The sequence below is a fragment of the Dendronephthya gigantea genome, unplaced genomic scaffold (assembly GCF_004324835.1).
Source record: "Dendronephthya gigantea isolate DGI-Jeju-01 unplaced genomic scaffold, DenGig_1.0 000169F, whole genome shotgun sequence".
In the NCBI taxonomy this organism is placed as follows: domain Eukaryota; kingdom Metazoa; phylum Cnidaria; class Anthozoa; order Malacalcyonacea; family Nephtheidae; genus Dendronephthya; species Dendronephthya gigantea.
The window spans coordinates 401,407-416,641 of NW_021163179.1; the positions used below are offsets into that span (position 1 = coordinate 401,407).

At 36.9% G+C, this 15,235-nt stretch overlaps 4 protein-coding genes across 4 annotated transcripts; 3 read left to right on the forward strand and 1 right to left on the reverse strand.

Moving 5' to 3' along the window:
• Window positions 1-166: 166 nt before the first annotated feature.
• LOC114537910 (carbohydrate sulfotransferase 3-like) lies at window positions 167-3,179 on the forward strand. The gene has a single exon (XM_028559028.1). It carries the CDS (start codon window positions 843-845, stop codon window positions 2,376-2,378), a length of 1,536 nt encoding a protein of 511 aa, XP_028414829.1. The 5' UTR covers window positions 167-842; the 3' UTR covers window positions 2,379-3,179.
• An 854-nt stretch (window positions 3,180-4,033) lies between these two features.
• On the forward strand, window positions 4,034-7,179 carry LOC114537929 (riboflavin-binding protein-like). Its single transcript, XM_028559046.1, has 3 exons — window positions 4,034-4,565; window positions 6,189-6,422; window positions 6,979-7,179. The coding sequence occupies exons 1-3, from the start codon at window positions 4,314-4,316 to the stop codon at window positions 7,177-7,179; spliced, it is 687 nt and encodes a 228-aa protein (XP_028414847.1). The 5' UTR covers window positions 4,034-4,313.
• A 520-nt stretch (window positions 7,180-7,699) lies between these two features.
• Window positions 7,700-10,803, reverse strand: LOC114537913 (U1 small nuclear ribonucleoprotein A-like). Its single transcript, XM_028559031.1, has 7 exons — window positions 10,679-10,803; window positions 9,561-9,730; window positions 9,012-9,184; window positions 8,559-8,661; window positions 8,423-8,494; window positions 8,222-8,345; window positions 7,700-7,930 (listed from the first exon to the last, which is right to left on the reverse strand). The coding sequence occupies exons 2-7, from the start codon at window positions 9,622-9,624 to the stop codon at window positions 7,771-7,773; spliced, it is 696 nt and encodes a 231-aa protein (XP_028414832.1). The 5' UTR covers window positions 9,625-9,730; window positions 10,679-10,803; the 3' UTR covers window positions 7,700-7,770.
• LOC114537912 (GPI mannosyltransferase 2-like) lies at window positions 10,042-13,355 on the forward strand. Its single transcript, XM_028559030.1, has 3 exons — window positions 10,042-10,245; window positions 10,733-11,806; window positions 12,956-13,355. Exons 1-3 carry the CDS (start codon window positions 10,171-10,173, stop codon window positions 13,145-13,147), a joined length of 1,341 nt encoding a protein of 446 aa, XP_028414831.1. The 5' UTR covers window positions 10,042-10,170; the 3' UTR covers window positions 13,148-13,355.
• The last annotated feature ends 1,880 nt before the right edge of the window (window positions 13,356-15,235 follow it).

Consider the following 15,235-nt stretch of genomic DNA (forward strand, 5'->3'; position numbering starts at 1 on the left):
AAAGCATTAAAACATTAAAACCGATGTAGCTTAACAAATGTAGTTTAACATTTGTTTTTTGAAAAAAGGAAAGAACAATGTCCGGACCTGTTAACTCGACTGGTGACAGCTGGCTTTTGTTTTGGTTAAGTTTTAACATCGATTATAAATAATTGTGGACGACATTTGGCCGAAGCTAGTTCACATCAAATGACGACAAGTCGACAAGTTCTTTATGCACTATCTTCAGTAGTGCGCAGTCGCCTTACCGCCTTTTTTACTTTGAACCAGTGATTTTGTTATCCTAAAAAAATATTTTGGAACTATACATTGGTTGTCCTCGTGATTGATGTGAAGAAAAGAAAGTCGAAAGCATCTATATTTAACCTGTCAGAAAGCGAAGAAGACAAGACTTCGCCAAGCAAAACCTCCGTCTAATTAGAATTTTGTGCTCATTTCTATGGAAATGCCTAAAGCTTCTACATAAATCTACGCGTGTTATCATTGTCCAAAAGTTGAATCTCCAACAGCTTAATCAATGTCTCGAGGTGTATCTTGTTGGTTGCTGGTATCATAATGATTTAATTAAAAGCTAGTTCACACTTTTCAATCGATGGAACAATAGAAAGCTGTTAACTTTTAAGGTTGAGGAGACGTCTCATCGTATCACACTGATTCCCAAGACGTATTACTATCTTTTAGTAGGAAAATTGTGGCTTTTAATTCCGTCATTAAAGAGCTGTTGCTTTGAAGAATAAAAAGTACGCCCTAACAGTTATATATGCAAAATATCTATACGATTTGTGGGCGGCTAAAAACGACACTGACATTTTGACTAAAGTCTTAACAACATACGGAGAAAAATGAAGGAGATTAATATTTTGAAGAAGATGTTTTGGTTTCGTTGGGGACTAACAACATTCCTCGCTCTGCTGGCGCTACATGTCCTTTTCACAATTTATAAACAGCTTGGCCAAACGAGTGAAATTTTGAACGAGCTTGCAGAAGCAGGGATGATTCCAATTGGCTACGACGAAGATAAGCTGGATAAGTCAAAATACTTCTTGTTACCGGACTATGCCGGATCAAGGAGGCATGTAAACAAGTTTTCACTGAAAGGGCGAGGGCGTCGAGAAGCGAATCCACAATTCCGGTCGGGGCAAACTGACGATGGGAATTTTCGAACCCGACAGTCAGTTCGAGAAAGTGTTTTCTCTTATGAAAGACAATTTTACGAGGCTGACGATCAAAACCAACCAAGGAACTTCATCGAAACGGATCCATCACTTCGTACACAAAAGTCAAGAAAGCATCGAGATGGTGAAGGCGTAAATAGGTTAGGACGTATAAAAGACACTGATAACAGCAACAAAAACAACATCAGCAAGAAGAAAAAAAACGACGACAATTCAAAAGGTGCTAAAGTGATTATTCTTGCATACCGGCGATCCGGCTCTTCGTTCGTCGGGGAAATGTTCAACAGGAATCCCCGGGTATTTTACCTATTCGAGCCGATATACCCTTTGCAAGACATTGCCGGTCAGGGCAAATTCCCGCTACTTTACGACATGCTAGTTCGCCATTTATGGGAGGTGATTTATACATGTTCCTTTGAAAAACATCCGCTTGTAACGGAATTCCTATCTAGATCGTCGTTCAGATTGAAAAGCGAGGTTCTAACGAATCCAAATTTATGCAAAATTGACGCAAAGCGTCGTCTTACGATGCTTGAGTGTAAACCATTAAATCGAACGATTTTGAGCCGTTTATGCAACTCGAAAGAACACATAGTTGTGAAAAGCATCAGAACAGGCACCAGGAAGACTTTTGAATACTTTCCTAGCTCTTCACGATCTTTCCAACTGAATGCCATCCATCTTGTTCGAGACCCCAGGGCGATTATAAATTCGAGACTTCACGTATACATTGGCGAAAAATTAAACAAGGTTAAGGTCCCGATACGCGACAATCAAAATCTTACGAACGCTTTGCGAAGGTCAGTGCGCATCGCTTCGGCAAATTTATGCAGTCGAATAGAAAGTGACCTGAAGTACGGGAAACAAGCAGGCTCGGAACATTACATGTTGCTACGATACGAAGACGCCGCGATGCGTCCGCTGGAAATTTACAAGAAAATCTCGCGGTTTGCCAGAATCGAAGAGTCGGAGGTGGTCAGAGAGTGGTTGAAACGAAATACGGAGTTTGCGTGGGACAGCGACGACGTATATTCGACGTCGCGAAATTCTACGGCTTCGGTTAGCGAGTGGAGAAGGAAATTTCCTTTCAAGTTGGTGAATGAAGTGCAGGATCAGTGCGCTGAGGTCATGAGGATCTTGGGTTACCTGCCCGCATCAAGTGAAAAAGAATTACTGAACATAAGCGGGACTGATCTTTTCTGAGCTAGACTATGGAATTTCTTTTGTCCCGGTACACTGTGAAAATATTGCTAGAGCGTTTAGGTTGAAACATTATATAAAGAATTCTAATGAACGTGACAAATTGTATAATGTGCCATCCTAATTAGCATTCATGGTACTTTACCACGTATAAAGCCACCACATGTGACCGGCTTAGGGTTGATTTAAGCCCAGTTTACACTACACTCCATTTTATGGCACGGCACGGCTAAAATTGGTACCCGTGCCTAATTGGGCTACCAAAGTATTCAGGCTATCAAAACAATGGCCGAGCACGGATGAAATGGGCACGGAACCCATTTTAGCCGTACCGTGCCAATAAATCCTGTGTAGTGTAAACAGGGCTTTAATGTTACATTCAATTTGTAGGCACGGCACGGCTAGCTAAAACGGGTACCCGTCTAATTTCATTCGTGCTCGCCTTTGTGTTGGGGGTAGCCTGAACACTGATAAAACTGGGTAAGGGAACCAATTTTAGCCGTGCCATTAAATAAGTGCAGTATACTGAATGGAGCTTGAATCTTTCTCTTCATATGCACTAATTGGGTAATTTTTACTTGTAAATCAGGTTATTTTGATGAAATCATTTACCTGCCTTCCCGTCCATATGCATATGGCAATAGGTTGGTTCAAATTAATATCAGCCTACAATTTTGAAGAAAAAAGACAAAGACTGCAATCCTGTAGATCTTTGGATTGTGTTTCATGTTTTACTGTGTTTGTAGCCATTTCAAGTTGAACCTGTAGCTCCACGCGGTTTTGTTATTTGGACTGACTCAATTTGGATCTTCAGAGTTTTACAGCTAGGCAAAAATAAACTAATAATCTTTAATATGTGTTGCGCCTGCGCATTGTGAACATGAATTATGCGAGCACGAGCGGCCCACAATAATTGGCGTAAAGTATTTAAATTATAACCAGAAATCGGCGCACAGGTCCAACATTGGAGTTCAGACACAAAAATTCGGTTCGAGATATCTTTTTCAAAACTAAGTTATTTTTGGAAGGTCCAACTGTACAATTGGACCTTATAAAATTACGTAAATCATATTTTTTTCGAAATTTGTATTAAAGTATGGTATAACGCTATCATGCAGAGGTAGGTATTAGGTAAGCTCTTAGCCTCTTACACGTGTGACATTATTATCTGTCACAATATTACGACAACGCACAAGTTGTTCTCACTTATTAAAATGAAGACTGGAATTACACTACACAACAGTTTTTGTGAACCATGGTGTGCTACAACACAATTCAACCGTGTGACAGACTGGCCATTTGGTTAGAATAAACCGACGAATTTACAAATTAAATTAAAAACATTTACAAATAAAATCTGGCGGGATGGCATGCAGAACTGAATATCTGAATAAACACCCCCCAATTATCGTTTTAGCCACGCCACTGGCAACCATCCAAGTGATCCAACGGCATCCAACCGTTCTATGCAGCAATTGCGAATAAGCTGGTCAACAGTTAAGCGAAAGCCGAAAGGTAGCACCAAAGCCCGAGGGTACCGTACTTCAATCTTGCTACTTTTAAGTACAAATGAAACATGTGATTACAATGCTGTGTAAAAATTTATATGACAGCTTGATTGAGTGCATGGCTCTAATTCAAATTCGTATTGTGTGATGTATGCATATTGTCTAAAGTTATATAAGCCGACTCAAATGCAAATTACAACGATGCAGTATTGCATGCCACGCACACGGTTATACCATTTGTACTTATAGTCTTAAGTTTCGATCACGCTTTTCTGACAGTATTTCAGCTTGATAGTTGATTCTGTGCTCTACCAAGTACCAATCTAAATCGGATCTAAATCGGATCTAAATCGGATCTTACATCAGCAATTGTTGACAGAATATTATACTGTAATTAAAAACCAACCGTTTCATAAAGCATAATTTGAAAATGTCTACCAAAGTCGTGTTGCAAACATTCGTCATATTGACGCTGTTTTATATTTCGTCTGGGGCAGAGCAATGCTTGCCTGGGACCTATCACAAGAAGATATCGTCTCCAGCAACTGAAGATTATCCTGAGTGCAAAGCATGGAGCAATGATACATGTTGTACCGCGAATTTTACTCAGACGTTACACAAGACGCAAACCAGAGAGCTGTATAATGGCTTTCATTGGGGACATTGTAAAAACATTAGCAAGGTAAGATGTATGATTATAAACCATTTTATATATTATATATGCGATGTATGTTCGAATCAATAGAAGTAGACTAAGTCTCGTACGTGGTCAAATGTAACTTCGACACAAAGTCAAAGATGACAGCAGTCTGCCATATACAATTTCAATGAAAGTGAAAGACGTTTGGTCGTGAGGTTTAATATCATAATTTTGCATATCATAATTACTCCGGCGTCAGCGACGGAGTTGAAAATTCGCCTCGGTTTTGTTTTGTTTTTGTTTTTTGTTTTGTTTTTTTTTTTATTATTTTTCGTCGTCGCAAGTCTGAAATGGCGCGAACCATTCTAGTATTTGAAATGTGTATGTAACCGTATTTATCTACGTCCCAGTCTTATCTTCTAAGAGTTGTGGTGTACAGCTTTGGCTAATTTTCCGATGCGCGATTCGATTTCGCTCGCATGATACGGCAATTCCTCCAAGAGGAACAAATAAACCGTTGTTTTCATGCTGTTCGATTAAGTTTAGATTGAATTGGGGTAAGAATATATTTAATACATGTAGATTCTGTTCCTATTTTAATAATATCGCTGCTATTTCGCCGTTTAATAAGATGATGTAGTCGTGTATGGGCGCGTTGACACGTCGTAGTTTGCACAGGATTGAAGATTTAATATAACTGTATAAGCGCCTATTCCAAAAGCAAAGTGTAAGACAAAGCGAATGTATCATGCGGTTTATTTACATTTTTGAACAATTGAACTTCTACACTTTTTAAAGTACGATGTGCTTCTAAATTTCGCAATCGAACATTTATAGGTTCGCAACTCGCAAGGCATCTAAATGCGAATATGAACTGTATTGTTTATGTTCAGAAGCTCTATATTAAAGACTGGCACGTGCGCCGGAGTTAACGCCAGATCAGGCGTCTTGTTTTGCATGACAACATTTTAAATTCATAGTTACATAAAATATTAACCTTTATACTTTGAACACTTTATACGCCGTACAAATATAAAAAATTGTATATGTGTATTCATAGAAGAGATAGACGCGCGTGACACCGCGTGTAGTAATGGCTGTAATGCATATGCGCCAATGATTGACTTCTGCTGAGCATCAGTTGTTACAACAAAAACCTAACACTGACGTGTGGAAATCCACCAATATTCTACGAATTGTTCTTGGTAAATGTCCTCCTATCACCTTATATAGGGTGTCAATAAATACATAGTATCGCATTATTATCAGTGCAACAAAAAGGAGGAAAAATCCCTGCATACGAGGATTCAAACCAGCCTCGTTCCCAGGCGCTTTAAATAAATTAAATATACGAACATTACACGCTTTAATTCCTTGCGTGCTCACTCTGCTTAGCCACTGATCTATGTAAAAGTCTGTAGTGTTCTTATATATATATTTTATTAAAAGCGCCTGGGAACGAGGCTGGATTCAAACCTAAAGGCAGGGGCGTAAAAACGGGGGGGAGAGAGAAAAGGCAGCCAAGGCCCCTAATGGTGTCCAGGGCTTCAAATGAAAATTCAGAAAGCATTTAACAAAACGACCTAAACTTTTCAAGTGTAAGATTTGGTTACACGGCGTTCACGGCGCTACAAAGATTTGGTTCATATTTTTTCTCTCTTGCAGCCATGCGAGAAATTTCTTTTTGAAGAAGAATGTTTCTATTCTTGTGAACCTCGTCTGTACAGATGGCATACCGGTAATGCTACAATAAAAAACGTCCCTATATGTGGAGACTACTGCGATTCTTGGTATGAAGCGTGTAAAGATGACGAAACATGCATAAAAAATTGGTTAATTGGCTTCGATACTCCGGATAACACGTGTCCAAAAGACGCTAAATGTCAAACATTTAAGGAGGTAAAGACAAAGATTGTTGCCTAATAGTTAACCCGCGAACGGGTGGTTTCATCGTAAACGGGGGGGGGAAGTTGTGTCATATAATCCTCGGTAAACAAAAACATAAGAATCATAGAAAAAATTGAAACATTGAAATCCGAGCGTTTAAATTTCACACTCCAGTTGAATTGAAGTATACGTTTAGGCTTCGTGATCACTCAGTCATGACGTCACTGAACTCTTTGTGCAACTGGAAGTTATTTTATTTGGATTCCTTATTACAGAACATCTCATCGGAGGTTTAGACCCAGAGAATATAGAACGTCGGATAATAATGCAATTTCAAGTTTTTTGCTTTTAATTTTGTCTCAAGGGAGTTGTATTTGTAAAATTACGAAAACCTCGTAAAGGTATATTTTTACGACTATTTAGTACATGCACTTTCTACTCAACCTATAGCCAAAGGCGAAGTCTTGTTTATATGTTTTCCTTTGAAAGCTAACCAAACTAGACTATCCACTTTTTGGCAGGCTATTCTAGTTGAAAAGCGACAATTTATACAATATATTTATTTTAGATGTACGGCAGTGGCAAAGAGGTATGCAATAAGATGTGGGGAACATCATTCCGTTATGTTGACCCAAAGTGCCCATGTAGTAGAATGGATCAACCTATTCCAAGCAACGTTGATGAAACATCCACTTGCTCAGGTGGTGAAAAAATGATGGCCTCGTTCTATGGCTTTTATCTCATTTTCATGGCTATTAAGTTGTCTTAGTTTTTGTCTACTTTATCACTTTTTTATTTACTCGGAGAAGCGTAAACGTTTAGGTTTAATATTTAGAATTCAGTAACCTTGTGATTAGAATAACATCAGGCATAAGAATACTGATATATGTACGTATTCAAATGTCAGTATTAAAAAAAAAAAATTGTTTGAAAAATGGACATGAGGCAGTAAACCATTTACGCAATATTTAAGATAATGATCAATGTATTTACAGTTGCAATAAAAATGTCTTAGTTTATGGTTGAATTTACAGAAAACTTCGAAACGGCTTCTGCAAACTATTGACAGTATTGTTATTTGCACCTTAACTTTTTGACCAGGATAGTTTGCTGCGCGACTATTGCTCATTTACTGTTTGTGTACAAATCAAAGGTAGCATGTAAACTAGGTTTGGCTTCTAATGACGAACGTCTGGTTTCATTTTAAACACAGTGCAGTGGATACTTAATCCAGCCCAATTTTGTATCACTATGTAGTTCAAAACGCCCAAGATTATATCCACGACAACGAATGAACTTTAGGTAACTCTGTGTGTGTTGGATTAATCTTGATATTTGTATAAAACGTGTACGAATGTTTTCATTTCTTCGCGAAAGTTATCTTCATTGCATTTGTCGGCGTGATTTTAAAACCTTGCAGCGCATCCTTCGCTGTCCCTGCTTGAATTTCGTTATCAAATTCCACGAAAGCGATGTCGGATTTTCCAGGAACTAATCGGACTTCTCGGAAACCAGGAAATCTAACATAGAAGTAAAACAAACAATGACACACGAATAAACACATAAATTTCAGAAAACAGAACAAAGAAATGTTAATGTTAACTAACATGTTGTGTTTATGAAATAATTTTGTGTGCAATATTGTGTGCGGTGATAAACAGTATTTACACTTGGGTAAAGTCAAATTTTCATGATATAATTATAAGATATTTTTCCTAAATTATCAATAAGTTATAGTGAAATAATGTGAGTATACGAGATGTTGACACATAATATAAAAATAGTATAATGTAAAAATGTTAAAACAGTACTGGTTGAACAGCATAGCCAACATCATTTGTGTGGTTTCTGGGGGTAGTTGGGTTAAAAATAGGATCTTGTTCGGTAAAGCAGGTACATCAGGTTGTTGCATAGGGACCATGTGAGGCATCATGTCTAGAAAAAAGGCAAGGTAAATTAATTGTGCTTAGGATACTAAAAGACATTCGTTAACCCAGGTAAAAAGTGCTTACTAGGTTGCATAGCCACTTGAGGTGCTGCTCTATTTGGTTGTTTGGCAGCAGCTTTTTTGGCTGGAGCTTTTTCTGTGAAAAATATTGACGTTAGTATTGTTTTCCAAATATTTACAAAACCACACACTGTACATACTTGCTTCTTCTGTCTTCTTTTCTCTTGGCCTTTTTTCTCTGGGCGTGTAGGTCCCTTGAAGCTTAGCAATTGCATCAGACTTACTTTTAGCATATTGTATCCTCTGTTAAAATTTTAAAGAAATATGAAGTGATGACAAGTAAAAGAATCACCACACTCTGTAACTACATGGTGCTCACATAAAAAAAACAAATACTCATGAAGCTTGACTGGCTTTGCAAAACTAAAGAGCCAATCATTCAATCAGGTATTGACAAAATTAATAATTCTGCAATACAAGCAGCTTCCTCAATATTCGTATTCAGGGTTTTGTTTAATATTTTACATCAATATTGTCAATATTTCATGTATGTTACATTTGTCAATATTTCACATATAATAACCAGTACTCCATGGGATACTTTGGCATATGCATTCACTGGTAGCTGATTGTTTTAATTCAAGATTACATACCATAGGTTTATCATAAAATGGGAATCCTTGCATTGATCTTAGAGCATTTGTAGCACTTGCAATGTCTGCAAACACGACAAACGCCTGTCCTCTCATTTTCAATGTCTTCATTGCAACAATATCCAGAATATTGCCAAATTGTGAAAATATTGCATATAAAGACTTCTTCAACTCTAGACACAGAAAGAACACAATATTACATGGAAGAAGATAATATATAGAGTTGATAGAGTAATAGAAGATGTACTGGTAAATTTCTTGGTTGGTAGGCCTCTGGATTTTTACATAAAACTAAGTTTATATATAATGGGGGCTTTCCTCTGAGCACTTCAGAAGCCTAGCTGGATGGGTCTGGCCTGCAGATAAATGTAACATTGAAATAACTTCGTGCAACGGCATTGTTAGCAAAAAATTACTAGGCAGGCTTCTTGGCTTTTACTCAAAAGTCCTCATAAAAGAAGCCCTTTTACCACTTTTTACATACATACTGCTTTACTATTCCTTATGCTTTACATATGTACGACTTGAGTTCCATAAAAAAAGACTCACCATCTTTCTTAACTTTTTCATTCAGATTGTTGATGTATATGGTCTGGTTTGGAGGGTTATCCATATCTACAAACTGCAACTACCAATCTTCCAAACTTCAGCGGTGAACAACCTGCTTTTTACGAACGCAGGGGCCAAACAATCGACGGATGTATGAAGTTTACAACCCCCTTTTCAAAAGAATGATTTCTCTTCGAGTATACTTATTTCATCAAAAAGGATTGATAAGGATTGACGAAAAAATATAAAAATATCCAAAGACGATCGAAAGACGCACGTTGGCCGCGCAAAATGTGCTTTTAAGGGAGTTGGGGAGGACAATGCGAATTTCGTTTCTTTCCACAGCAGAATTTTAAGCTTCCTTTTATAAAAAAATTTGCGTAATTTTTTATTATGGTCTTTTTTTCTTCCGGTAAAAACGAAAGTAAGAATACTCTGAGGAATATTGTATGGAGTTTTAAGTACTTTTTAACTTCCTCTCGCAGTCTCGCTTTTAAACCTCTAAACAATTTACAATTATTGAAAGAAAGAAAACAGTGGAGACACATTCGTGTCCATAACAATTCGTATTACATGACGTTTGATAAGTTTTGTGCCAAAATTTATAAATATGGTGGACTTTATAGGAGTGAAAAAAGTTGTTAAAATTGCTTTAATTTCAAGGATTCTTTCTCTTGTATTCCAGGTAAAAAGCTATGACCGGCCACAGTGAAGGAAAGAATTCCCAATGAACAAAATATCTTGAGAATACAATATATCACTCAAGACAAAACGCTGGTTGAAAGGGTAGTTACGTCCTAGCGCAGTGTTTTTACAAGACCATACATTTTTCTATGATAATTTTTATCTGCTCATGAGAACAGCCACATTTGAAGCTTGGCATGGTTTAAAAGCTAATAGTAAACTTATATTTTTTGTGTGAATACTGACTGCAGACTAGAGTTTATAGTCAATGTCACACCCCAACATTTATCAGGACAATTTTAGTGTAAAACTTGAATTCTAAGTTTAACACATAGTTAGTTTAGCACACCCGTTTTCTCCAATCTTTCTCCAACCAGCATACAAGGTTAAATACTGGTATTACTAGCAGTAATAATAATGGTTGAAGTTCTTACCTTTGACTATGTAGTTACTGATGGCATTACTTCATCTTTTAATAATCTTTCTAGGGTGTGTCAAACAATTTGTTAGTTGATTATGACACTTCGGTTGAACACCGTTCTTGCCATCCCAACAACACCTATCAATCACCACACAAGCTCTCCACCATGGACCAAATTATCTCATCAACACTTGGTGGGCTTTCAAAATGGGATGCTGTATACTTTCTAGACATAGCACAATATGGCTACAAGTATGAACAGAATATGGCGTTTTTTCCATTGCTGCCTTTGAGTGTTCACACTCTTGGTGTAACCTTGAGACCCTTAACACTTGTTTGTAAGATTAGCCAAAGGTCAATCCTTTTACTCTCTGCAATGTTAATCAACACAGTTGCATTCACAATGGCCGCTGTTGGACTACATAAACTCACAAGCACTGTATTTCATAGTCCAAAACTGGCTCAAAAGGTTGCAATGCTATTCTGTTTCAACCCAGCAAGTGTGTTTTTTTCATCTGTCTACTCAGAAAGCATCTACTCTATGACCCAATTTTGGGGAATGTTGTATGTTGAGAGAGGCAATCATCTTCCAGCAGCCATTATGTTCTCTCTAGGAACTTCAGCCAGATCAAATGGCATAACATCCTGTGGATTTATTGCTTACAAATTTCTGAAAGAAATAATTCTTCATTACCGTTTGTTTACATCAAAAGCTGAGCGAATACAACCAATTGATTTTGGTTTGAAATGTCTCAGGTTAATATCCTTGTCATGCTTGATATTTCTACCATTTATCTTATTTCAATACTTTGGCTACACCCTGTTTTGCAAACCTGTTCAAATTTCACCATGGTGTGACCACTACATACCCCTGCCCTATTCCTACATACAAAAGCACTACTGGAACGTTGGTTTTTTGAAGTACTATGAAGTAAAACAGCTACCAAATTTTCTACTTGCCTTACCTGTGGTGATTTTGTCAGCGTTGGGTATCAGGGAATATTTGGGGCGACAAAGCAGAAGAGATGTTTTGAGCCTCGGACTGTTGGTGCAAAAGAAGTCGAATTCCTTAAACCTCTTCGCTTATGTGGCTCACTTGAGTTTCCTGATGGCGTTTGGTGTCACATCAATGCATGTCCAGGTGAGACAGAAAAGGGGAATCTTTGTCGCGTTTGAATCCCGTTCAATTGCATGGAACGTCTATTACGTTCCTTTCCATGTTTGGTATTTGGAGCCAGAAATTAGCAGCCTTGTACCCAGTCGCTTTAGTAGCATAATATCTAAAATATATAACATTGCATTCCGCTATTGTATACAGGTCAGCTGAATGCTTGGGAGAAAGGTGGCTAACAACAAAGCGGCTTAGCCTAGGGGTAAGGTCGCAGCTCCTTGCAGGAATAATTTTCATTGGCTGAATTTCTGTTTCAACCAATAGCATAGCTGCACCGCCGCGCGCTTGTCAGCTGACCTCTATAAATAGCTGAATATAACGTTATATGTTTTTCCACTGAAACACCCGAGGCTGACTCTATAGAATGAACTTATCTATCATACTATTTTTCCATGGAAAGCGGATTTCGTCCACATTTTGGTTAATATTACAAAAATTTAGGCGAGATTTTCTTGAAAGGTGTCACGGGGCTTCCCCCTGCATGAAACTGGTGTGAAAACCATGTTTATATTGTCGAAAACTGACAGAATAGATAAGTACATTATTACAAGCAAAGTCACTATTACCATAATTTAAGGCCATATTATTCAAGGTTCGTGCATGAGGTATAACTAATTAGAGATAGCATTGCGATCATTTATGAGACAGCGTGTAACAAAAACGAGAGTAGAGCGAGAGTGAGATTGAGACAACGTTGCGAACTGTGATGTTGCATATTTCTCATTTTTATTATATAACATGCATGCAGTGTTTTATTGACGAATCCGAATTCCATTTTGAAAAGCGATAAAAACACATGTGCGATTATCGGGTTTGATCCACCGAAGGGGGATAAAAACTTAAAAAAAAAGCTAGTTTTTTACTATTTGATAAAACAGAAAAATACATGGATGCTTAGAAAGATGGAATTTACTTCTCATGTTGAAAAAGATATCTCACTCATTCGATATCATTCACAACACTCGTATTATTCTCTATATAATTAAATATTATTAACTGTGACCTGTCGGGACTACTGTTTTGGAGGCGACATTTGCGACAATATAACAACATAAGGTCTAGAAATATTTTATATAAATGGCTTAGCAAAATAATACTCTTATTCATGCTTTCTGGCAGGTAGTCACTCGGTTCCTCCTATCATCTTCTCCGATGGTCTACTGGATTGCTGTTTCCTGGGTGACACCAGCAAGACATGATCAAGATAGCAAGAATAATTCCAATCTTAAAGCAAACTTTGTCTATATTTACTTTCTAATGTACTACACTTTGGGATATTTACTCCATTGTAATTTTTATCCATGGACTTAATGCTATAGTCCAAGGTTAGAAATAAAGATCAAGGTTCAGCTTTTCTTATAATTTTTTTACGGCTTATACTGCTACTAAACTCTAAAGCAATGTTAATCTTTAATACGTAGTCTATAATCTTATTATACCACCAGATTAGCGCGTGCTTGCGTTAACACCCTGCTATTCTCGCATTGGAATGTAAAGCTGGTTTTCCACCAGCGACATTTTTCACGCGAAGCGACTTTATTCTTTTGTATTTGAGCAATTTGTTCCAGATGGTTGCAGTTGAGAGCTCTGAAACAAAAGTAAAATGTCGCTTCGCGCGAAAATTATCGCTACTGGAAATGGACGTCGCGGTCACACTCGAAAAAGTATACGTGCTTGCTCGTTGATGTTGACGAATAACTTCCTAGCCGTGTCATATCGAGATTTACGATGTCAGATTTGCCTCGTTCTGATTAGTCGCCATAGTAACTGGAGATCATGTGCTCGATTCATTTTGAAATTTTGTTGTTAATTAAAGCATAAAAGCCATCACTGTTGTTAAATCACTCATTCTACGGGTAACCTTTTGAATGACATACGCCTGTGACGGTATAATGTTAACATTTTTGTTAAGGTGGCTCCCTACAATTTTTAAAAATTTTGAAAACTTATTGTTTTGATTTAAAATTTTAGCACGAGATTTCTTGCTAAGGAAAAGAAATTTCCCAGATATATTAACCAACATTCTAACAGTCAGAAATTGACCATAAGCATGACGTCATTATCGTTGTTATGGTAACAATGGCGATTCAATATGGCCGACATTTTACCTATTAACGCATTTTACTCGAAAACAAGTTCGGTTACCCCAATTTTTTATTTTATAAAAAGTTTTCTTACAAAAAAATGGAAAATTTGAACGAGTTAAAAAAAATTCTATAGAGCCAAAAAATTTCTATAACGAAAAATCACGTTTTTTAATTTTTAATAATTTTGGCTCTATAGAATTTTTTTTAATTCGTTCAAATTTTCCATTTTTTTGTAAGAAAACTTTTTATAAAATAAAAAATTGGGGTAACCGAACTTGTTTTCGAGTAAAATGCGTGATAAGGTAAAATGTCTGCCATATTGAATCGCCATTGTTACCATAACAACAGTAATGACGTCATGCTTATGGGAATTTCTGACTGTTAGAATGTTGGTTAATATATCTGGAAAATTTATTTCGTTTAGCAAGAAATTTCCTGCCAAAAATTTCAATTTAAATCAATAGTTTTCAATATTCTCAAAACTGTAGGGAGCCACCTTAATGATCGTTAACCGAAATCAACACACACTTTCCGAACGCACATCACTAATCTGTGATTACTGCTAGTTAATAATCTAAAAGCCCAGTATTGTTTTCCTGCCTATCAAAAGGGTTCGAATACAAAGAACGCAGAATCGTTTACATCATTGAATCTGTCTGAACTACTTGATGTCTGGGACATTTTTCTTTTGAAACCTTTCCTACTCGACTTTGCAGTGTTTGCACGCGCTTCTCGCGAAAATATAGACAAAATATTTCCAAACGGCTTGAACTTCGCGTTTTGCGCGTTCGCACTACCAAGCACGCTTGGAAGGTGACTTGTTGACAAATTCAAGTGGATTGTTTTGTCAAAGTGAAAGATGAAGAAATATTTTATTTTGACAAAAACACTGTACCTGAAAGTGAAATCACAAAGGAAGTGAAAAACTATAGGCATAAAATTATTTTCAATGACAATTATTTTCAACTTCATTTTACGAAAACAATATTTTATTTGAACGCCTTGAACTAAACTGTGGAGAGTGTTGTATTTATTTCATCAGGTGAATTTAAAAAAAAGTTAAATATGATCAAGTGTATACTTAGCGATTCATATTACCGTTTATATATAATGATATATATAGGCTATATTTCAATAACACGACAAGGCCGAATTTGGTCAAGAGGTAATTTTTAAATTCACCTGCATGATGAGTGCGGCAAGCACTGCTTGTCGTACGAAACAAATTTGTAGTGAATAAATCATATGAAGTAAACCAAGTTTATTGGTTTTTTTTATCTTCGTGTTATTAGCTCTATACGCTTCGGTATAT

Coding starts and splice junctions, on each gene's coding strand:
- LOC114537913 (XM_028559031.1), bottom strand. CDS start 9,624: ATGGATAACCCTCCAAACCAGACCATATACATCAACAATCTGAATGAA. Junction 9,185..9,560: donor TGAAAAAGTTAAGAAAGATG/GTGAGTCTTTTT, acceptor TTCTGTGTCTAG/AGTTGAAGAAGTCTTTATAT. Junction 8,495..8,558: donor AAAGAAGACAGAAGAAGCAA/GTATGTACAGTG, acceptor TATTTTTCACAG/AAAAAGCTCCAGCCAAAAAA.
- LOC114537912 (XM_028559030.1), top strand. CDS start 10,171: ATGGTGGACTTTATAGGAGTGAAAAAAGTTGTTAAAATTGCTTTAATT. Junction 10,246..10,732: donor TTCTTTCTCTTGTATTCCAG/GTAAAAAGCTAT, acceptor TAATCTTTCTAG/GGTGTGTCAAACAATTTGTT. Junction 11,807..12,955: donor TCACATCAATGCATGTCCAG/GTGAGACAGAAA, acceptor GCTTTCTGGCAG/GTAGTCACTCGGTTCCTCCT.
- LOC114537910 (XM_028559028.1), top strand. CDS start 843: ATGAAGGAGATTAATATTTTGAAGAAGATGTTTTGGTTTCGTTGGGGA.
- LOC114537929 (XM_028559046.1), top strand. CDS start 4,314: ATGTCTACCAAAGTCGTGTTGCAAACATTCGTCATATTGACGCTGTTT. Junction 4,566..6,188: donor ATTGTAAAAACATTAGCAAG/GTAAGATGTATG, acceptor TCTCTCTTGCAG/CCATGCGAGAAATTTCTTTT. Junction 6,423..6,978: donor AATGTCAAACATTTAAGGAG/GTAAAGACAAAG, acceptor TATTTATTTTAG/ATGTACGGCAGTGGCAAAGA.